The sequence below is a fragment of the Neopsephotus bourkii genome, unplaced genomic scaffold (assembly GCF_033783945.1).
Source record: "Neopsephotus bourkii isolate Nb327-2 ecotype Australia unplaced genomic scaffold, CSIRO-AGI_Nbou_v1 NB_845, whole genome shotgun sequence".
Taxonomy (NCBI): domain Eukaryota; kingdom Metazoa; phylum Chordata; class Aves; order Psittaciformes; family Psittacidae; genus Neopsephotus; species Neopsephotus bourkii.
This window is the reverse complement of record NW_026901341.1, coordinates 2,869,445-2,894,210: the sequence shown is the minus strand read 5'-3', so window position 1 is coordinate 2,894,210 and position 24,766 is coordinate 2,869,445. Positions and strand designations below refer to the sequence as shown.

General features: G+C 40.4%; 1 protein-coding gene across 1 annotated transcript in view; it reads left to right on the top strand.

Moving 5' to 3' along the window:
• The first annotated feature begins 11,003 nt into the window (after positions 1-11,003).
• The window catches only part of PPP3R1 (protein phosphatase 3 regulatory subunit B, alpha), a 42,906-nt gene continuing 29,143 nt past the window's right edge, over positions 11,004-24,766 (top strand). The window contains exon 1 of the mRNA XM_061356247.1: positions 11,004-11,292. Within this exon, the coding sequence (XP_061212231.1) occupies positions 11,290-11,292 (3 nt within the window). The 5' untranslated portion in view covers positions 11,004-11,289. The remainder of the gene's footprint in view (positions 11,293-24,766) is intronic.

Below are 24,766 nucleotides of genomic sequence, written 5' to 3'. Positions count from 1 at the left end.
GATGTACAGCTGATCATGAAGAAGCAGAGTGTAATTTTGACTTGCTCTAAGAATAGGCCAAACACCTTCCTACAGTTCACATGAAAATCTATTACTGAAGACAATGCAGGTATTTGAGGGAAGAAACTCAGTTTATAATCTGAATAGCTATTCAGGGATCATCCAAATCAAACCCAGTTCTTCTCAAACACCAAGGTTTACAGCTTTATGCTCTTCTATAAAAGGATTTTTAAGTTACAAGCATTTACATATTTATAGAAGTGATCTCTGTTTCAAGTTATCTAGTTATTGCAGAAGGCAGCAACTAGATAATTAGGTCAAAATAAATCCCCTTTTATCCTTTAAAAAAAATATGTGTCACTATTAATTCACAAAACATTAATTTATATTTACAAGATAATCTATGGCAAGGGACCAGATGCCCCAAACACTGCAACAAGAACTATCAGTTGTGCTGAGAGCCACATAAATGGTTTATTGTACAGCTCAAAGTGCATATTTTTATTAATACCTTTAATATTTTGAGTTGTTTTTAAACTTTTATGGTTCAGAGTCTTAGGGATCCTGTATTCATTTAAACATGAAACAGTAAAGACTTTAGTTGAGTATTACTTAAACTGTATTCACTGTGAATTTAGGCCATAGTACCGAAACAAAGAAAATACACAGCTTGTATGATTTTTCTCCCTTTTAATACCTGACATTTTATTAATGAGCTATTCTGATTACCTCTTTTATGCAGATAATAAAAATGAAAAATAAAAATCCCCTAACACTGCTGATATTACACTTTGAAATTATTTTCAGTCAAGAGGAACCTGGGGGGTTTTCCCTTTCTACGACAAAGTACTTAGGCTGGACATGTCAAGCAATGATGAATTTATCACATTTGAACATCATGTACTTTTAAAGAGTAATTATGGATTATACGTCATAAATATAAATGCACACATACACAATGTGTTTGTATAATAATTTCCAAAACTTCTACCTAAAAGTGCTATTGCCTTTCAAAAAGAACATTTCAAAAGAAGCCTTGAAGTTTATATGCTCACCTGAGATACTGAGTGTGTAAAGCCACACAACGAACGAATGACAAATCTGGTGGTAAAAAATCCTCTATTTAAACTCAGTGATGTGAACAGTGTTATTAGTAGAAGTGCTCCCAAAGTGACATACAGAAAAAGCATGTACACTAGAAAACCTGTCTTAAACTTCAGGGTTAACACTTACCCACCTCACAGATATTAAAGTGATCAATTTGTTAACACTGGTAGCAATGAATCACTGAGGTCCTGATCAAGACTTGTCATCCCCAAGTCTACAAGAAGCTTAACATAGAAGTGCTTAGTAATCCCTTTGAACAGAAGTAACAGGGTGTAAGCTAAACCTGATGCAGGCAAGAATGTCTGGACCTGGTCTGTGGTCTTCATCAGAATAGCATCAGGCAGAAGCACGTTACTATAGACAAGGATACATTTGACCAAGGTGTGGTTCCTGAACAGAAACACACACCATATGCGGACATTAAGGGTGCTGGAGAGCCTATGTGCTAGCTCCAAGGGAGGGGCAACTGGAGCTGCCCACAGCAACAGTCTTTCATTGGTCTGCTCAGGGATTCAGCACGCTTCCGCCTCAGTCTCATAGCTCAGTGGAAACAGACAATCCCTGGGAAACTATTTTCATCTTGTAGCTGGAAGTTATTTGCAGTTATCCCAACACAAATTCTCTCAAAATACAGTTTTCATAGAGTGGTTTGGGTTGGAAGGGACCTCAAAGATCATATAGTTCCAACCCCCCTGCCACAAGCACTGATATCTTTCACTGTATCAGGCTGCTCAAAGCCCCATCTAACCTGGCCTTAAACTCTTCCAGGGATAGGGCATCCACAGGTTCTCTGGACAACCTCTTCCAGTGTCTCACCAACTTCACAATAAAACCCAAAACTGTCATGAAATACACAGGAGAATACTCAAAGCTGGCTACTCATGAATGGAGAAACTGAGCAAACACACTGGCTAGTATAATGCCAAGAACTCAGTATTTTAAGCTTCTGTTATGTTCTATAGCATACATCTACAGATGTATGCTTTCAGTTAGAACAAACACCCACATATTCAAAACGGAATACATGTTCACTAGCAAATTAACCATTTGAGCAGTAAAATGCACAGTGACTGTTACTAAATACCAATAAACTAAAGGACCTGCCACTGGAAAGGCAAATTCTTAACAGTTATACAAACCAGATACCTAATTGAACACTGAACAAACAAGACTCCTCCTCCCTAACAGCAGACCTTCTCTCTTCCCTGACCCTAAGCTAAACCCAGTAATAACTGCCACTGTATTTGATCAGCAGAAGACTGGGTATGTATTTCCTGGTATTGAGGCATTAGTTAGTCCCTTTTATCCCATGGTATGATTACAGGATGCAGACACAGGGAATGAAAGCCTTCAGCTGCTTGCTACTGAAGTGCTGCTCAAGCTGAAGAGTTCATATCCAACAGGGCAAGACAGTATTGATGACCTGTATTTATTCTTTACTACATACGCCAAAATCAGCAAGTAGCATGCTGCCTCACCATGCCATGAGGGGTGTTTCTCAGAATAGTTTCTATTTGCAAGAGGGGCAGAACATAAACATTTCCCAGACATGTCCTACGCTTTTAGCTCTGCTGGTTAGCAACAGGAAGGTAGCAAAATACTCCTGTGAGCACAAGTCAGCCAAAAAACTGCAAATTACGTTGACCAAAAAGCCACTATGGTGTTGTTTTTATTCTAGTCCAAAATTGGTGTGAGCTATAACAAGACAGACACTGACTGCAACTACACTAAGGACGTTTGTTAGACTGCCAGTACTGCCTCATCCACAGGCTCTACTGTTACCTTGGGAATAGTGGGCCCAACAGAACTGTATACACCTCAGTAAATCTTCATCCGCTTTCAACCCATGCAGTTGTAACATTACTCATAACATGCTTATCACAACTCTAAACAAGTTGCCATCTTTTTTTAATGCTGAGATTTACATACATTACAGAGGTCTCATGACATTGTGAAGTTAATTCACTTAGCAGTGGACTAATTCTCCATTGCAATTTTACCAGCAATCCCGAAGTCTGCAGAAAGGGTCATGTAATAGCTTCAGCTGAATGGGAAAAGACATGAAGTTCTTTAAATCATAGCATGAATTTTTCAACACAAATAGTTTTGTCTCATTAGTATTAAGAATGAGATAAGAATCATCTGAATATTCTGATAACAATAATCTGAACTACTCCTTTTTGTGTGATAATTTTTTTTAAACCTCCGGTTATTTATGTATAAGCACATGCATGAAAGCCACAAAACGTTGAGTTTCTTACCAGCTGAAAAGCATTTGAATCACTACTGGTCTTACTCTTCCTGCCATAGACAAGGCTTACAGGAGTGGGTTTTTGAAACTAAATTTCATGTTAAGGACAGAGGGAAGTTTAGATTGGATATAAGGAGGAAATTCTTTCCTGTTAGGGTGGTGAGGCACTGGAATAGGTTGTCCAGGGAGGTTGTGAATGCTCCATCCCTAGCAGTGTTCAAGACCAGGTTGGACAAGGCCTTGGGTGACATGGTTTAGTGTGAGGTGTCCCTGCCCATGGCAGGGGGGTTGGAACTTGATGATCTTAAGGTCCTTTCCAACCCTAACTATTTGATGATTCTGTGATTCTATGACAAGCTGGAGTATCTCTTCTATGACATAAATGCTGCCTACCTAAACTAGGGACAGCACATTTAAGTAAATTACCATCCAGTGGAAAAACTGGGCTGTTGTAAAATTCTAATGGTGGTGGGACATTTTCCAGAGAGCAGAATTCTTCACTATTGACAGAGGGAATAAAATTTTATGGTATGACTAAGTCATCCAATATTTGATGGTATTTACTTAGGAATTTCAGTTTCATTACGCATACCTGCTTGCAGGAAGACAGAACTAGTGGGGCATAAGTCCAGTATGAAAATATAAGCAAATGTCTTTATGCTGATTTTTTGAAATAACCTCTGGGAACTCTGCAAATCCTTCTGAAAAAGGAAAATCACTTTTTTTTTTTCTTGTGGGAGAATTCAGCAACAGCATGATTGATCAGAAGCTAATGTAAAATCCACTGAAGTTACAAATCCATCCCACACCAGAAAGTAGATGATACTTTGCCAAATAGGTAGGAGGCAAAAGCATCATGACTTACAGCTTACCACAGTTACAAGCTGCACCCCATCCCTGGCAAATGCCCCCTTTAATTACGCAGCCTCTTGCAACATGGAGGCCCAAAGACTTAAATAACACAAGATCATCAGATTAACAGATTAACATCAAGTCCAGCCAAGTTATAATTCCTGTAAGGAATTCTTTAACCCCTGTGGAAACCAAGAGCTCCCAGCAGCTGTAAAAACTCCGTAAAAAGAAAAGAAAAAGTTGCTGTATTTTAACTATTCTTTCTCTAAGAAAGAAGAGGATGCCAGTAAACTAAATCCTTTTATGACTCCTTAGGTGACCTTACTATGTTAAAAATGCAAAGACCAAGCATTCACTGGCAGAGTCTATCCCTTCCAGCATCAGGATGAAAGGATAAAACCTAGGATGTCAAAACACTTCGGATTCAGAACCTGAACCTACTTTATGGGAACAAAACACAAAATCCTTATCCAACAGCATGAGAGTATCTTCACTCTTCTACAGAAAGATGTGGAGCAGGACTGAAACTTTACCCACCACCTAACAGCTGAGGTGACCTTATAGTCCCATGCTGCAGATCCAGAATATCGAAAGACTACCATGCTAAGACAAAGGCATGATCCAGTGATGATTCCAACACCAACAGGCAGGCACAGTTGATAGACCAGGTGCTCTGCCCTCAAGAAAAGAGCATCACCAAAACTAGTTTCACCATGCATTTTCACTACAGTAGTAAAACCTGTCACAGCTATAAAAACACAGGCAGTATTCTGCACTAGAATCACATGAGTTCCTTGGGCGTTCCTAGATGTGCTTCTGAATTCCTGTGGCAAAAAAAAAAATCACAACCTATGGCAAACTGACCTACTTGGCAATGGGGTATACTTCCTCCAAGTTCTCAAACTGAAACTTCAAACCAGAATCCTCAAAAGGCAGTCCCAAGAAAGTCTCTGCATGGAACAGATGCACAGAGTGGAGAATCACATACGCATGGTGCTTACCCCAGTGTTGTCTCATCTCCTCAGCTGAGGGGGCCTTGAACATTTATATGAATACATGTGATCATGCTGCATATTTCCTTTGAAAGTCCTAACAAGCAGCTTAATTTTTCACACAGATGATGGCACTATAAATTAAAACAGATTACATGAGCACTGAGATCATGGTAATCAAAGCTATGGAAAAATGCATAGCTAAGATGGATGCAATCTACCATATCATAACACAGACAGCATTTTTTAATGCAATTATTTTCTCTTCCATGACAACAAAAAGGGTTAATAGGCAGAGGACTTCACACTAAGCACATTCATTAAACTCCCCACAACACAGATATGCTAAAAGGTACTCCACATGACAAAACCATCTATTTTAATTAGCTTTGAGAGATTCGGGTGACTTACTGGTATTCAAAATTTGTCCCCAACTCAAACTATTAGAAGATCAACAATCAAGCAATTGCCCATTTTTCTCTCTGCCACAAGAGAAAGTATAAATTAAGACCTTCTGGCATTATTAAAGTTCAGACTCTTCTGTTTCACTATTAAACTATCATAGAATGGCTTGGGTTAGAAAAGACTTTAAAGATCATCCAGTTGCAACCCCCTACCATGGGCAGGGGCACCTCCCACTAGACCAGGTTACTCCAAGCCCCATCCAAACTTGCCTTGAACATTGTCAGAGATGGTGCAGCCACAGCTTCTCTGGGCAACCTGTGCCAGTGCCTCACCACCCTCACAGTAAAGAACTTACTGGTCTAGCTTGCTGCCTGAGTCATCACCTTCAGAATTTGTACTGGTCCAAAACCTGAACCAGTCAGCCAACACATGACCAATGATAAACAGGTACCATCTTAAAATTATGCAAGTGATTGTTTCCACAGATTGAAGTTACTCACATTAATAGCTCATTAAAATTGTGTGCAGGCCAACCACTTCTGCAGGATCAGCTACTACAAAAGATAAGAATTTCACAAGTCAGACGTATGCATATCTCTAGCCAAGTTAAAAGCAATAAGCCTTTACAGTAGTGGTAGACAAGCACATCAGTGAAAAAATCGAACACTGTACTAGTGCTCACAGCACTTACCTCCAGCTGTTGCAAGGTCTTTGAGCAGTCAGCCCACAGCTCTTACCAGAGTTCCCCAGAACAAATGTCTTCAGAAAGAAGCTGCCAATTATACCAACCCTAGCTACAGCTGGATGCCATCAAGAAATCTTATCAGCTGCTAGGCAAATAAGATCACTATATGAAATTAATATGCAAACAGCAGTCTCAAGAAAAATGTAACCTTTTAGTGTCAATCTTTCTTGCAAATTATTTCCATATATTTTTTCTGCACAGCGCTAGTTGATATAGTGATATGACTACAGGCACAGGGTCAAATATATAGAAAGCATTTTTACCGTATTTATCCAGTTTATTTTTACCAGTTTACCAGTTAAGGGGAAAATAAATAGTGCCATGCAGGAATTTTCAATCTGTGGCTTCCAGTCCTTGGGGGCTGTTAATTACCACAAAGACCTGAAAAGGGTACCTGAAGAAATAATCCTACTGTCAGGGCATTTAATTCACACCACCTTGGGCAGGAGGATCTACAGATCAGAAGCATTTGCAACCACTGTTTCATTAAATGCACATATGCTAGAGGCAACTATACAGCTGTACTTGCTCTAGCAATGTAAATCCAGCATTCTGCAGTGATGCATAATAAACCAATGGTGTCCTGGGTTCAGCAGTAAGTGATTTGTGTTATACCTTAGTTACTTAACTGTTCTTATCTCAACCCGTGGGAGTTGCATTCTTTCTGATTCTCCTCTCCGTCCCTCCAAGAGTAGGGGGAGGGCAAGAAAGGGGGGGAGTGAGTGAGTGAAAGCTGTCTGGTTGAGGTTTAAACCACGACAAATGGGTAGCCAAAGATCACCCTATTAACCTACAGCTTCACAAGACTTCTGTGGCCTGCACCTTTCTTCTGGTCTTAAGGACAGTCCTGTTTTTCATTTTCGAGTTAAAGGCAGTAATGTTTCCCTGTGCCTCTAGCTCTTGCATTTGACCTTTTTTCTTTTCAGCTGATTACTACTGGGTCTGAGAAGTACCATCTCCTTCCCTCCCAAATCCTTGCAAATCATACATGCTGTCACAAATATGCAAGAAAATAAGGGCAGACTCCCTTTCATTTCTCTCAGCTGAAACGACAGATGTAGGTGTAAGAGAGATAAAATAAGAGGCACTTTATCTTTCCAGTCACTTGGCAGTTCTAGTCATTATTGCATATCTTAAGATTTGCTTATTATTTTACCTGTTGTTACAAATGAAATGAAACAAATAAATATAGTGCATCAGTTTTACAGACATTAGAGTTCATTTTACACCATTAGAGTTCAAACATGCTGAGGATGGATGTTTTTTATTTCCATCTAAAAAGGCTTCCTCTTCTGCTCACAAAATACAGCCTCCCTGCCCACTGCAGCTGAAAGCACTTTACCTCCAGGCCAAAAAAGGTGGCTTTCCTTTTTTCCCTCCAGAGCATTAAAGAATTTATTTTTAGGACACACCTACTGGAACCTACATACATATGCTTAAAAACCATGTATTTTCAAGCTTTACTGCACTGTCCCAAGACTTTACCTGCTTCCCTGGGAAAAGCTGCTTAGAGCCTGTTAAGGGTCAGGGCGGAAGATTATTTGATTAGGTGGCAGCCGTCACCCCAAGGTTAACAGAGAGATGAATACTCCATACAAATTGCCATCCCGCTATGTTTTTGAGTAAGGGGTGTTTACATGAGGACCAGTACAAGGCAAGACGAAGAAGAATACACTCAGGGGATCAAAGATACATGCTGTATTAAAAAATAAAAAGAACTAAAAATTTAGTGATAGTTAAGGCATCACAAATAGCACTTCAAAACAGGCATTCTAAGACCTGCAGCTAGAGTCCAGACACATAAGCAGGAGCACGGAAATTGTTTCCCAAATATTAGGTCAAGCCCTATGCAAATCACATCATTATTGTTAATAACACTGAAGAACCCAAACAGGTACAGAGTTTACATATGTTTATTTATCTGTAGCCAAAACAGCTTCCAATTATATGGGTACACATATTTATCCTAGTTTGAATGGTTGTAATTATGCTGCAGAGGAGCTTTACCAAACCCAGAAACTGACAAAACAGAGAGTTGTCTGAAACTCAGTCTAAAAACATTCAAGTATCAGTATTCCCAAAATTACTAGTCAGAAAATAATGCAAATTGTTAAATGCAAGTCATGGTTTTCAGCAGACTCTAATCTACACACTAACAAATGCTATCTTGCATTTTTAACACCTTTGAGAAATCAGATATAAAAGAAAAGCTACTTTGACAAATATGCACAGCAGAAAGGAATTAAAAACTAATTAGCTCATGTTTGTACTGCATCTAGAGGTTCAAAACTAGTAGCAGTGACATATCTTCATTAAAAGACAAAAATGTGTATTTTTTTTCCAAGTTCTTGGATGTACTTGCAAGTACTTGCAATTTAAAAAGGTAACAATTATGCTATTATATTCCTTATTTCTGTTTATTTTAGTCCTATTACATTATGCAATAGAAATTCTAGCCATATTCATTTAGCCAACTTCATTTAGCTGATTTTACTCCCGATTTGCATCAGCTAGTGCCTGCAGTGACACAGATGTAAGCAGCAAGATTTGTTTATATCAGAATTTATTTTGCTTTTGGAGATTTTAAGTTGTTAATTATTTTTTTTTTTTGGCTTGAGTCCAGTCAGTTTTAATACTAGCTTTCAGTGAAAACTAGGAAAGTTTTATTTCTAGACATCTTAGCAACTAGAGCTGGTTGTGTTGTTCCCCCCCCCCAATAAAAGTTGTCCTAGCCACCTCTATCTGTTAATAAGAAAAGGCAGGAGATCCCTTCCCTGGATCAGGCCATTTCACCATGTATAACCTCCCACTGCGGCCAGGCCCACTTACAGCAAGGCCTTTTTTGCTGACTTGCTGTTAACTTAGAGCTTACAGTCATGCCTCAGTGATTGGTTTACTTTTTGCTGGTGCAAATTACCTTCTGTTCTCCACTGCTTAGTTTCACTCATCACCATGTTCTTAATTTACTTATTTTATTGCTAGATTTTTTCTGCACAATCTTCTCAGTCCACTCTTCGTTCTTCCTGGTCAAGCTCACCCCTTTCTGCAAACGTAAAGGTGTGCTGGATATCAGCTTCTGAACAGAACCCTCGTCAGTCATTAACAGTTTCTAAGAAGCACAGATTTATTGCCGCACTTTGCTTCAATCTGTTAAATGAGAAATTCTGACCTGTTCTTGGAACTTCACAGTCACCCTTTATTACCTAGGTTCCCAATCAGGCTTCCGTACAGGAGATGCCCCATTTCTCTTAGTATTTGCACATCAGCATTTGATGTCAAGATTCCAGGTTTCTCCGGGAAATCTGAAGGTAACTTGTGCAAGCCCTCGACCAGCTCAGACTCCCACAAACAGGGCAACAGTGATGCAGCAGTTCCTCTTCCAGAAGAAGCTGAAGGAAGAGGAAATTGCCATTTTAAACTGGAAAGCTCATGCTCAGCTATGGTCCAAGAAAAAAGTAACCTGGTTTTAAATCAATAATTCTGCCCTCCCTTTGCCTACAAATTAGGTAGTCATTCACCTTGAACTTGGCAGAACTGATGGGCATTATTTCTCTGGCAAAATACGTAGCTATTGTGACCCAAGGATCAAATGCCTGAAAAAAACCTATCAACATGATACTGAATATTCTCTTTGGCAGTACTAACACAACAATATTTTATATGCAATTATTATTTTCACATCACCACTTCATTTGTCACGGTGTTATGTGCCGTGTCATGGTGCTCCAAAATAAACACATTCAGCAGAACGAGCACAGAAAGAAGGGCAAAACCAGCTAGAACGAATGTAAGATCAACCAATCTTTACTCAGTATTTTGCTTTACCCTTCACAGAGGTTTTTAAAGGTGTCATCTGGCCTACTTAAAGCCTTACAATATATAGAGATCACTCCCTGAGGGGCAGCCTTACTTACGCAAGCAGCTGCATTGCCCTATATCTTGCCTCAAAGGGGCTACTAAGACCGCATCTTTCATCTTCGTTTGCGTTCAACTGCATCAGTCCTTTTACTTTGCAAAATACCCATGGCACAAAGCATTAGCTACCAGCATCAAACCACAAACATAAACACTTTAATCACAGCATATTTCCTTTAGTTTTATATAATTCACTATTAACACTGCAGAAACACGATACCCCCAAACCTGTGAAGTACTGAGCATCTTCCAGCCTAGATAGCCTTTTATAACGTAACATTATAACCCTCAGAAAACAGCCAGATGAAGGAGGCACCACTCACAGCTGTGCTTCCACTGGCCACCTGTGCTGAACATTTCTGCATGGGTTTTGTTATTTTCTTCGACAGACAGCAGAATCCACACAAGAGCAAAGAGGGAAGCTCAAGCATCAAGGGCTGCAACAGCCCAAGCAGGGTGTGTGTGGAGGAACACAGCCGAACAGCAGCTCCGGAGCACCTGAAAGAACCTCTCCCTGGACAGAGGCCTAAGGCAAACAAACACAGACCTATCTTGTGGCAACGCTCAACATCCAAGACTCTCTAAAAACAACCATCGCGCCACTTCCTCCGCTCCTATACACCCCAATAGCGACCACAACTTTCTCGCACTCCTCCCTTCCCGCCGCCATTTTATCCTCCCCTCCTCTCCCTTCCCTCCCCCGCCCTGCTGGCTGGCGTCACCGTGCGCCCCGCCCCCTCTCGAGGGCGGTGCTCGGCGCGGCTGGTGCCCGGATGTGGGAGGCTCCGCCCCCGCCTCCGAGCGTTAGCGCCGCTCGCGCCCCCTCCCTCGCTCCCTGTGCGCCGTTGCGGGTCAGTGCCAGCCTCTGCCGCAGTGAGGGGAGCTGAGCCGGAACCGAGCCGGGCTGAGCCAGAGCCGGCGGCAGCGTCGGGCCCGGGGCGCGGCGGCGCCGAACACGCAACAGCGAGACCGGGGCTCGGTAGATTCATCTGTGGGGAGACGCCTGACACCCGCTCGCCGCCATGGTGAGGACCCTCCCTCGTTTCCCCTCCCCACAGACCCCCCGCTCCCGCCCTGCAGGAATATTCCAGACCCGGCTGTGTCGTGCTGCGGGGGTGAGGGGCGAGGCAATGGCCCCGCGGCCTGGCCCGGTCGCCGCTCCGCTTCGCAGCTGCTGCCCTGCTTCTGACCCGTCTCCTCCGCCTCCCGCCCCCGAGCCGTCCACGTCCTCCCTAGAGCGAGCGCCTCGCTGGGCTTCCCCTTTCCTCTCTCCCCACGGGCCACTCCTGTGGCCGTCCCGCGCCTCTCCGGGGGGTAGGCACGGCCGCCCGCTTCCCTTCTGCCGCCTACTGCTGCCGCCTCGCCCCCGTGTGCCCCGTTGCCTCCTGCCGCTGCCTCCTGTCGCCTCCCTCCGCCCCGGCAGCGCTTATGGCGCTCGGTCCTTCCATTCCCCCCGCCTCGTCCTACGGCACCCCCTCACCTCACTCCCGCCCCCAAACCCACTCCTCCGCCCCCCCTCCGCTTCCCCTCAGTCCGGGGTTCGCCCTCCGCGGCCTGCGCTTCATCTGTTTTCCAGATGTATCGGTGAGCCCGGCATTTTGGTAGCGATGTGCTGTGGGGGTTGTTTTACAGTCTCAATGGGGTTCCCTCCCACCCCCCCGCCCTTGGTGCAGCAGCGTTTCTCTGTTCGTGTGCAGACCGGAAAGCTATAATGCACGTAGCCCATGGCAGGGAGACAGGCTAGATAATGTATACTTTAATTGGGGCGCGTTTGGAAAGCTGACACTTAAAATATGATAGGCATGTGGGTTTTGAGGCTGCAGGAAGAAGGTATGCGGTATGTTCAGGTGTGTGTATTTGAGTCGCTCTGTTTTTTAAATCATGACTATTTAAATTTCCCTTTTGCTGCCGTAAAATTAACCCAGAGATACAGTATGGAGTCCTGTAGTATTTTACGTCGACACTAGGGGTGTCTCCTGCTTTTCACCGCTGCCAAGAAATCAACGCCCTTTTTTAATAAACATTTATTTTAGCCTAAATTATCCAGTACCCTGGCTTCAGGAAGACTCTGGCAATATCTTGGGTTTACAGCTGGAGAAATAGAAGTGGTGTAAACTATTTTGTTCTTAACCCCTTAAAAGCAAGGCCAGCAGTTTATCACATTTCACATTAGACCTCACAGAGTCTGAAATGGGTTTCCTTTTGGTTTTAAGCAGGGGTTTGCAGTCTCTGTTAAAAAAATGAAGTTGTAACAGAAGCTGATGTGTTGTGCTCAGGCTGACTTTGCATGTGCACTTAAATGTCTGTTAGGACATGTATTTTGAGAAATATTTTGAAATGTATAAAGGTTTGTTTTCAGTTGGACACTAAACCAATGTGTTTACTGAATGCCTTCATGCAGCATGGGATTACATTAGGACTCTGAGAAAAGACAGCTTGTATTTTGAGAACAAGGTATTAGTGAAATAAAGACTTGAAAAGAAAAAAAGTTATGGTTAAAAATTGTGCCATAGTTGCAGTACTGCTAATTACTATGAATATGTAGACGAACAGTGATCATCTTCCACACAGCGGTTGTGCTCATGCTTTCATTAGTTGGGTCTTCCATGAAAATTTTATTCTCAAAGACTTGCCTGATACACTAACATGTATAAACGTGAAGAAAATGTTATTTAATCATGATGCCTGTGTTAGTGACATTTAATGAACCTAGCTTTCATGTATGATTTACTTTGTTTTTTCCTTCATTCTGTTGTAACTAAAGTTGTCCTAGCATATTTTGGTGGTGCAATAATGTTGATGATTACTTTGTGACTTCTTTAACAGTATTTGTGTCTGATCAATTGCAGTATGTAAATGCAGATGCTGGGGGGGGAAAAAGGTATGCTGAATATTATCTCTACCAGTAAAGGTGTTTGCTCATATGAGCAGTAACTACACCAGGAGAGTCTTCACTATAGCTGTATCAGTATGGTGGGTCTGATAACAGTTGGTCTTGAATGCCTCATAGTCTGAAAACCAAGCTTAAAACTAAACAGCTGATAAACATTAATAAAAAACCTTTCCTTTTAGCTGTCATTCTTTTTACATTCGCTACGCTGTGGATATTGTCACTGAAAGCATTCACTTGTAATGAGATAGACCTTGTTTCAACCTTTACTTAAGTTGAAGAGAGCAATTCTTTTTCACAGTTTGAAGTAACATTTCTTTTGTATTTGTACAGGACTTCAGAGCTGTCAGTTATAGCGAAGGAAGAGGTGAATGTATTGTGTTCATAGTAGGTAGCTTATGATAAAACATAAACATGTAGTGAGTCAAAGAATGTAGTGCTGGATGTTTTGCTGTAGTCAGTTCTAAAATAATCTATTGACAGAGCGTAAGATGATGTGCCCATTACATAATGGTAGAAGTAATGTTGATATGCTATTTCTGTCAGAGTTGACTTAGCAAGTTTTTTCTATGAGTAGTATTTTCTAGGAAAAGGTAAATAGCACAGATAGATGCTATTAAACACTCTTGGTTTTGGATAGGTAAATTCTGTTTTCTTTGGGTGGTGTGTATTGTGGTTTCATATCCAGCTCTTGAGCTTTCTAATTGTAGGACAGAAGACACAGAATTCCTCAGGAGTCACCCCAAACCATGTTACATGGTGCACCATCTTCTTAGCTAGACTATTCAGTTGTTTTGACTTGCTTGAGTAACAGTGCTTCTGGTGCATTTTTTCTACCTGAATCTGATTTAACAATGTTTCTAAATTACTGAAGCCTCCTGTTCCAGCAGAACATTTTTTGCAAGAAGCCAAAAAAAGCCCCAGAAGACTGTCTTGAATAATTGTTTACTGTTTACCAGGGATTGTATTAAATAAGTTGGTTCTCAGCTGAAGAAAAACCTAGTTACTCCATTACCAAATCATTTCACAGCTATCATTACAGATATATGAAACGGTCAGTTCAGTTTTGTGACAGGTAGCAGGAGCTCAGAGGCACTCGGGTAGTTGATCTTGTGCCTGACAGCCTACTGGTGGTCTTCCACCACAGGTAGAATAACTGGTCTAGGATTCAAAAAGCACATGTTTAGGTCTGAAGAAGTATTTGATAGGCTTATTTAAGCCACTTTGTTTAAAAAATATATTTTATTTTGGAAATAATTTTTAGAGGCACAGAGGCCCAATTTAAATATGCAAGTTAACCCTGTGATCTACAGATCCTGTTGGAGGAGGAGACATTTTAAAAACTATTTTTTTCACTGTTTCTGCAGTAGAAATAGATTTCTGCCTTTACATGGTTAAACAGCTTAACAGGAAGAAATGAAAATTGAGCAATTGAGGGAAAAGTGGTTTGTGGTGGACATGCATCAGGATCATCAGAATATTCATCTTGTAAGGCATCTGACTTAGCGCTGAAAGGGAAGGTTTAAAGGAGTGAATTTAATAACATCCAATTTGTTTTTTTTTTTTTTTTTTAATTCATATCTTAAAAGAGATGGGACTGTCTTCTGTCAATCGGTGTCAGAAAGGGAGGTCTTAGTAGTTTTGTTATTTCTGGGGAAACAAATGAGGCAGAAATACCCAATTTAGTGCCAAGCCAGTTTTTGGTCTCCTGCTGTCTCATTTCACTCATTTTTGTATGTCAGAAAGGTGTATAGGAGGTTGTTAAGATGTAGGCAAGCTACTATAAGAAAATTATTTATCAGTTTTGATTGACATAATACATACTTTCAAGAAGCAATTAATCTAGCAGTGAAGATTTTACAGCTTGCTTGTAGCTGGGCTTTGAGTCAGTGCTTACCTGGCAACATTGCAGAAAAAATCGCTTTTTTTAATTGTAGGTATGCTTAATAGTATTCTACTGTAATTCATAAATTGCACTTGCATAATATTTTTCAACATTGGTTTGATTTCCCTGTTAGTAAAAGAAATCTTTTACTTTCCCACCCTCTTTTATTGCCTGTGTTTAGCTGAGTTTAAGCAAATCGTACCCTGTCCTAAAATGTTACAAGTCTGAATATGAGTTAGACATGAAACTATTAAGACTTTGGTTTAGTTATATGAAATGGTGACCAGAAACTGTGTTTTGTAGGAAAAACTTTCTTGTAATTTGAGCTAATATATGACTTCTTGAAAGCTATTTGGTCTTGATTTCCTTGCCCCTCCTCTTTCTTCTCAAGCCTGTTCTCCCTGCTCTGGGTAGTATCATTTGTGAACTTGTAATTGGGAGAAAAATTACACTGCGTTGTTCTTTGTTGATCAGCAGCCAGTTCATTTGGTGACACATTTCCCTATTTTCCGTCCTTTTCTTCTTCTGGCCAGGATAATTTTCTCTTTTCCTAAGCTTTATTCCTGTGTGCTCCTTACAGAAAGACCACAAGGGCAAAAGGGGCTGGCTGTTCCTGTGCTTCCTACATGCTTCTGCTTTGCCAGAATCATCAACAGAAATGGAGAAGGTGCTACTGTTGATGCCCTTGTTATGATCATACTCCTCCGCTTCTAGAGGAGCAAGCACTGGGGGAGTCAAGATTGAAGTGATGAGGAAGGAATGATGAAAGGCATGAATCTACATTGAGAGAGGAGTGAATAGTGCTTATGCTTAAAGGTTACACAGTTGGAACCTTCTGAGTAGGGTATAGTAAGAAAATAAATACCTTATTTTACTTGCCTGCCCCTGTTAATTAAAACAGAAAAAAAATTTGGAACTCCAAGGAAACTGTTAGAAATTTATTGGCTGACTGCATTATATAAATTACTTAAATATGTTCTTTCTTTCCCAAAGACCAATAAGAGCTTACCTTGCTGTTCTCTCCTGAAGCTGGTAAATATTGTTCTTGTTTTGCATATGAAAAAGTTTGAGGTCTTTGTGAGGTAATAACTTATCTAAGGCCCTTTTTATACATGAGTATGTGATGTCAGAAATGAGTATTTGTAGCTCTGAAAATAAGTTAAATCAAATTAATTGCTAAAGTAAATAAATTTCGAGGTCTTGGAGATGATGAATTACTGGAGTTAGAATGCAGCCACCAGAAAATGTGCTGGCACTGTCCGTTTGGCTTAAGGCTCAGCAATTGAAAGCTTGGGCATACACAGCTGTTTTTCAACACTTCAGTCACTTCAAGTGACTTCTTTAGAGATTACACCTGGAAATGGGCCTTTTATATCCCATAAAAGCTTTTCAGTTTCTGAGTTGTCAGTGGTCTAAAATAATCTTGACACCAGCAGTTTGAGAAAGATCTGCTACAAAGATTGTTTCAATGTCCTGAATGAAGTGGGACAGACTTGGATATGGACCAACATCTTTTAATCTGGGGAACAGATAAATCTTTCAGTATGCAAGTTCAAGTAATATAGGAGTGTTTTCACTGCTGTTTCCCTGGATCAATGATCAGGAAGCTTAAAGTATTTGAAATTCATGATTACATAGTGACTTAAATACAGGACTAGAAGCAATATATTCTGCTTGATGTATGATGTAGCTAGATTGTTTTGGTCACTGTGTGAAATTCTGTATTTCCTTAGTAATATTGAATATCGAGATGAGTTTAACCAGGGCTAAACTTAATCTATGGCTTGTCTTCCTGTTTAGGACTGTTCTATGTAATTTGAATGGGAAAGGTCTGTGGCAAGGTTATTTGTTTGTTAAGGTTTCAGGTGTTTCTAAGAATAAAACCCACATCTCTCAAGTAATTTTTGGAGTGACAATTCTTTTAAATAGGAAAATTTAATCTTGGCATTTTAATGTAGCTTTCTAAATGTGTAGCTTGAAATTTTTAATATGGTACCTGCTTTTTTAGGCCTTTTTCACAAAGACCTTTAAAATGTTGTATATATTGCTTTTTAGATTGTACCGAGTGCAGCCACAAGCATGTTATTACTTTAACTGCTTGGGAAGCTATGTAGATGGTGCAAAACAGGCTGGAGACTATATCTGACTTGTTTGTAACTTGACATTCAGTTGGCTTTGCAATTGATACTCCATTCCACAATTAAGGAAGAATCCCTAGTGATATATATAATCCTTAACTGCATTAAAGAAGTCTCAGAAACCCTTTAAATGCTTTGGATTAAAGGACAACATTGCTCATGATCTGCCAATAATAATCTTGGCTTCCAAGCTGTGAACAGGTTGTGCGAGGAAATACGCTCAGGTGAATATGTGTGAAGTCTTGTGTTCGTGGACTTTTTTTAAGCAAACTGTTAAGGCAAAGATCGGAACTCCCTTAGTAAGCTGATACAGTGCCTATTTTAAAAAGCTTATGCAGTTTGAAGTTCACAAACACTTTGTATCATTGTCCAAATTAAGTAAAGTAAGAATTAAAAAAATATAGTGAGACTTTTGCTAAAGAACTTAAGTAACAAATTGGGAAGGATAGGAGAGGAGGGGATGGGATAGCAGGCAGGAAGCCTAGAAGCAGAGGCCAGGATTAATATATTTTTGTGAAGAAGCCCAGCCACTGGAAAAATGGTTTCAGCTGTAATTCTCACAAGAGTATAATCATAGGATCATCTTGAAATGCTGTGGAACTTCTTTCTGTGGTGTATTTGTGACAGATATGGAGGTTTTTTACCATTTATTTTAAACAGCTAGAAACTTTGAGAAGGAAGACCTCAGCTACAGTACTTCTCTTTTTCTGCCATTTTTCTGTTGTCACCCTGTGAATAGCTCCTTTTTGTACATTTATCAGGTGTTTGGGGATTTTTCCCTGTGCTCAAAGATGCTATGACTGGCAGAGAGGACTTGAAAAGGAGTGCGAGTTTTTTATTTTTTGAAATAAGCTTCATGGATATGGCATTAGGCCTCAGCTTACAAAGAACTTCCTGTATACTTCGTAGGCATAATGGCAGAACAGCTCTTTCGGTGTTCTGTATGTAATGATGTTCCCTTGGGGAAGCTGAATTTACTATTGAGCCACTACTTAACAGGCTTAGCACCTTGGTGTCTGAGCAGTCATGGGTCAGCTTTGTTGATAACACTGGAGGAACATGTCACAGATTTCTCAGATAAAAGCTTGACTGCATATAGATCTGCTAACAAGTCTAGAAAAAATAAAAGAGTAATAGAAATTCTAACCAGCAATAACAAAAAATCCCAAATGAATACAATTGATTTTTATATTTCATTTAATAAAACTATCTTATCACTCTAATTGTTATTCTTCGTAGAGGTATCTAGTAAAATATCTGTTCCCTACATATTCTTAAAGTTTTTCAGGGATTCTTATAAAAATGGGGTTAGCTTTCCTGAAATAGTTCATTGAGAACACTAAGGTTGGTTATTTTAGTAATAAAGCATTGTATTGGGCACTGCTGGTGTTTGTTTTTTTATTTGATATAGTGCATTAAAAAATCAGATTAGTGACAAATATAAAATATGAAAGATTAGTGAGTTTGAATTGTATGTAGTCTGGAATGTTAAATTGCAGCCCTTGTGCTGGTGCAAGTTCACTTCTGAAAAGTTTTCTTTTAAGAAGCCAAGAAAAAATGAGCAATGAGCTAGAAGGTGGTCAAATTCCCTTTCTTAATGAGAAAACAAAGTCACATGAGTAAAAGGGACTAAAATTGAGGGGAGGTAGTAGATGGTGGTTTAGAATTTGGCATTATATGTAGTAGTACTGTAATGCTTGTTAGTAGGGGCAGAGCAGCTAAAGATTCCGGAAGAACTGGGAGGAGTTGGTTTAAGTGAGAGAGTGCGTGGTTTTTAGCAATAGTTACATCGTGGCTGCTTTCTCAGAGGTATTGTTTAGCATCTGTGCTGTGTCAGAAATGTTTTGTGATGTTAATCCGTATTACCCAGCATCTCACAAGGCGTGGTTAAAACACATTAAGATGAGAAGTGTTCCTCCAGTTGCAGTCCATGCCAGACTGGTGTACAAATACATACGTATTATATGGTGCCTTTAAGGTTTGCAAGCAATAGTTTTGGAACTACAACCTATGAAGAGAAGATGGGAAGTTGAAGAAAAACAGTAGCCTGTGGTTTTGTGGGCAGATTGTGTTTACATGTACAGTTGCATCATTCTTTGCGGAGTGGATGCTCTTGTGATTTGTACTGTGCCTTGAATTTGAATGACTATATGTTTGATTGTGAGCTCCCAAGGCAACTGGTAATTATTACTGAAAGACACTGGGTCTTTGCAGGGGTGCGTCTGCTTGACTTATACTGGGACTTGCGGACCCTATAAATAGCTGTATTTTTTTCCTAATGCTGCTTTGCATGTACTTTCATGCTTGCTTTTATGTACAGTTACAACTTATGGGAATTTACAGCTCTTCAGGACAGCTGTTTTTAATTGTATTGTTAGTTACAGCAGTTAATAAGCTTTGATTTCTAACAGGATAAAGGAATCTTTTCTTCAGCAAGTGCTGTGACTCTTTACCAAAAATAATGCAAACATCATTCATACTAATGAGTGGTGTCCTTCAGGGGTCAGTGTTGGGACCAGTCTTGTTCAACATCTTTGTCAGCAACATGGACAGTGGGATTGAGTGCACCCTCAACACGTTTGCCAATGGCACCAAGCTGTGTGCTTTGGTTGATATGCTGGAGGGAAGGAATGGCATCCAGAGGGACCTTGACACAATTGTGAGGTGAGCTTATGCCAACCTTATGAAGTTCAGCCAAGCCAAGTGCAAGGTCCTACAGCTGGCTCAGAGCAATCCCAGGCACAGCTACAGGCTGGGCAGAGAATAGGTTCAGTGCAGCCCTGCACAGAATAGCTTGGGAGTATTGGTCGATGAGAAGCAGAACATGAGCCAGCAGTGTGCACTTGCAGCCCAGAAAGCCAACCGTATCCTGGGCTGCATCAAAAGAAGCGTGACCAGGAGGTCGAAGGAGGTGATCCTGCCCCTTTATTCTGCTCTTGTGAGACCTCACTTGGAGTATTGTGTGCAGTGCTGGTGTCCTCAACATAAAAAGGATTTGGAAGTGTTGGAACAAGTCCAGAGGAGGACCACGAGGATGATCAGGGGGTTGGAGCACCTTCCATATGAAGACAAGCTGATAAAGTTGGGGCTGTTCAGCCTGGAGAAAAGAAGGCTGTGTGGAGACCTCACAGCAGCCTTCTAGTATCTGAAGGGGGCCTGTACAGGTGCTGGGGAGGGACTCTTCATTAGGGACTGTAGTGGCGGAATAAGGGGTGATGGATTAAAACTTAAACAGGGGAAGTTTATATTGGATATAAGGAAGAAGTTATTTACTGTAAGGGTGGTAAGGCACTGGAATAGGTTTTCCAGGGAAGTTGTGAATGCTCCATCCCTGGCGGTGTTCAAGGCCAGGTTGGATGAGGCCTTGGGTGACATAGTTTAGTGTGAGGTGTCCCTGCCTATGGCGGGGGGGTGGAACTTGATGATCTTAAGGTCCTTTCTAACCCTAACTATTCTATGATTCTGTCTATAACTGAGATTTTTGGATAATTCTTCAAACATCTGGAATATGATCATAGAATGGTTTAGGTTAGAAGGGACCTTTAAGTTCATAGAATGATAGAATAGTTAGAGTTGGAAAGGACCTTAAGATACTTAGTTCCAACCCCCTGCCATGGGCAGGGACACCTCACACTAGACCATCTCATTCAAGGCTCTGACCAACCTGGCCTTGAACACCGCCAGGGGTAGAGCAGTCACAACTTCCCTGGGCAACCCATTCCAGTGCCTCACCACCCATACAGTAAAAAACTTCTTCCTTATATCCAATCTAAACTTCCCCTGTTTAAGTTTTAACCTGTTACCCCTTGTTCTGTCACTACAGTCCCTAATGAAGAGTCCCTCCTCAGCACCCCTATAGGCCCCCTTCAGATACTGGAAGGCTGCTGTGAGGTCACCTACTTCCAGCCCCCTGCCATGGGCAGAGACACCTTCTCTAGATCAGGTTGATCAAAGCCTCATCCAACCTGGCCTTGGACACTCCCAGGGATGGAACATCTGTTTATAAGCTACTAAAACTGGGTTGCAATTCTAATTTAATCTTTTGAGTACCCTTTTATTAGCTTGTAGCAGAATTGCTAGATGTCTCTCTGTGATATTGAATATTAGATATTTGCATTCTTTACGTAAGTATGATACAAGTCAGTATCCTGAATGGACATCGCCTCAGTGTTATGATTTAAAAAAACAACTCAGTATTTTCTCCATGACAGAGATCATATAAAGAAAACCTTTTCAAGAGTTTGGAATATTCCACTGCAGTGAAAACCTAATTTGAAAGCAGTGCAGTATTTTTTTATGTGACTTAAAATGGAAGCTGGTAATACCTGGCAAACCTGTTTAATGTTTTGTAAAATTCTTGATATTTTAATTACAATGATTTTGATCCCTTTCTATTGGATCACTGTGTTGGTAGGGCCTGTTTTCAAACTGTGTGACTCATCTTTATTCTTTACTGAATTCTTCATGAGTCCCTGAGTGGCATAAACTAAACCCCAAACCCTAAGTGTTAAGATTACTGTTAACTATTAGAGATGGTTAATAATACTGGAATATAATCTGTTTTGCACATTCTTTTTCTGTGCAACAATTCCCTTTCAGCATAGTCAGCTGCTTCCTTTGATTTGCACATCTTGCCCAGTTCTGCACCTTTGCTTCCTTGATTGTTTTCTGTTCTTGTCAGGTCATGAAATCAGATTACTTTTTCTGTTTTCAGATACGTGTCCTTCACACAGTTCTTTGCAGTGTTCTTCAGCCTCTTTTGTGATAGATCCTGAATGACAATTTTATTTATTGTCGTTTTCCATTTGTGATTTTTTTTCACTGTACTATTTCCATTTTCTCTCCTCTTGTTGGACATCCTTAAAACACTTATATCCCTTCTTCCAAACTCAGATGGCCCTTTCTAGCATTAAGTGGTATTAAATTCTCCATGATTTTTTTTTTTTAACTGGGAGGGAAGGCTGATGACAGCATCTATTTATGCAACCTGTTTCTCTACTCTTAGACCATTTGATCCAAGTAGCCCGCTGATCTGTGTGACTGTCCTGAATCTGTTTTAAGTCCCTGTGGTTACAGCCTGTGTGGATTGATTATAATCTCTGAATTGGCACTTAAACTTTCCTGATCAAGGAAGTTGGACTCTTTTAAACTCTTAGTAGACTGTTGTATGCAGTACAGCTGCATCAGCTTTATTTTTCCTCCACGCCTTCTGAGATCCGTTTAAAAAATACCCGTAAGTCTTGCCAAAGCCTTAACCTTTGCCGTTAAACTCATTACTTAATATACTGTTAAAGTCTAAAATTCAGGATAATTGGTTGATAGAGAAAGATGCACTGATCACATTGGCTTGAGTATTTCCAACCTCTTTCTATGAACAGGGAATTGTATTCCACTGTAGTATAGTCGTCTGCACCAAGGAGTATAATTCAGTTGTATAATGCAGTATGTTAGTTTCATTTCTAGAATGTCTATTTTCTTTCCTCTCTACAAATACCACTTGTAGTGGAACAATGGATCTATGTCTAAATCTCCTGAAAAACTGAAGCCTTCTGAGCTTACTAACTGATGCTCATCTCCTGTTTTTTTTTGTTTGTTTGTTTTTTTTTTTTTTTTTGTTTTTTTTTGTTTCCACAGGTTTACAAGCTGCTTGCGTTGAGAGACCTTTATGAGATACATTGTGAACAAATACATTAATTGGTCTGTTTGTCAGTTGCTGTCTAGGGATAACATGCTCCCATTTCATTTCCAGCTAGGTTCTCATATTTCATATTTGCCACAGCCTCATACACATGTGATATATATCTGATCAGTCACAAAGCAGGCCTGTAGCCATTTCTTGCAGAAGCTAGGGAGGAGGTTTGTTTTCTCTACTTGGGATTCTGTGACTATTGCTGCTTTCTGACTTTTGGAAAACCCTCTCCAATGAAAAGTATTATTCCAGTATCTAAAGGGGGCCTACAAGAATGCTGGAGAGGCTCTTTTTACAAGGGCATGTAGTGGCAGGACAAGGGGGAATGGCTTTAAACTGAAAGAGGGAAGATTTAAGTTAGATACTAGGAAGGAATTCTTTATTGTGAGAGTAGTGAGATACTGAAGTAGGTTGCTCAGAGGAGTTTTGGCTGCCCTATCCCTGGAAGTGTTCTAACCTGGACAGGGCATTGGGCAACCTGGTCTAGTGGAAGATGTCCTGGCTCAGTGCAGGGGGATTGGAACTACATAATCTCTAAGGTCCTTCCCAGCCCAAACCAGGCTATGATTCTGTGGTGCTTCTTTTCTAACGCTCATAGTGGTGCTGAAGAGTAGTAGATTCTATTAGAATAATAGAAGTGATCTATTCTGCCTGTACAATTAGGGCTTTTGGTGTTATATGTGATCATCTTGGTACAGACAAAATCAGGAATTCCAGAAACTTCTGGAGACTGAGTCACCCTTAGTTTTACTCACTTTTTTCTGTATTTGAAGTGTCACAAACCGTACTTCTAAGAGGGTAGGGGTTTTGATTCTATAGATGTTGTTAATGCTTGCCTCTAGCTTTTGAAAATTACCCCCTGAACAAGTTTATATTTGCAAGCATGGTAACAAGTACTGAACCTTTAAATGACAGTAATTTCCACAACATACTAAAGCATGTTTACAAGCCATTGCAGAGGAAAGGAAGCCTGCCTTTCACACCTCTCATGAATCTAGTGGTGAGAGTGCCTGACTAGATTTATGACAGAGAATGCAGCTCATTTTTTGACTATTTCTGTTAATTTTGGGGGGAGGTATTTGAACTACCCATTAACTTGGCAGAGTTTTTACTGGGATTGTTCTAGAGAGCTGTTAGCTGAAGCTCCATAGTTCTTTTTGGTTTTATAGTACCTGGAAGCTGAGAATTAAGTTGGTGTAATCAAAAGCAGCTGTATGGGAGCGTATCTATATATAGTAAATTATATTTCAGTATGGCTTTAGATGAAGTTAATATCTTCTTGTAAAATAGCTGTTCTGTTCCTGTTTCTATGTAGGGCAGCCAGTTATTAATTCCCAGTTCTGCTGGACTATTGTTTTATTGCTTTGTGTTGGGGTGGGAGTTTTGAACATGGTCTGTTTTCTTGGGGCAGAAACTGTTTTGTCTCCAAATTGTTGCAGAGAAAGGGAGAAGCTGAAAGCACTTTAATTGCCCACTAGATATTTTACTAGTGGAAGAGGTGTTTTGACTCTTTTGGGTAGTTCTGTGTTTATTTCAGAGATGCTAGATAATATCTTGAGTATGATCTGGTGTAACTCCTGGTGAAAACTGTGACTTGGTTCACAGTCCTTCCAGGTTCTCAAGGATGCTTGTTACACTTTGGCTTCATGTTTTGAGCAAAGCTTTGCTTTCTTTGTTCTGTGTTACTTTGTTTTTCCAAATCTGGAGCTGTTTTTTCACACAAGCATGACACAATTTACTGCTTGCGGTTGCGATGTTCGTGTTTGGTGATAAAGGGAAATGCCTTCTTGGAAATGATTAAATCTGAGATGATCATAAGTGGCCAATGCCCAGTTTATATCTATCACTATCTTGAAGAACAAGATCAACGTGATACGTTTTTTGTTTCCCTTTAATA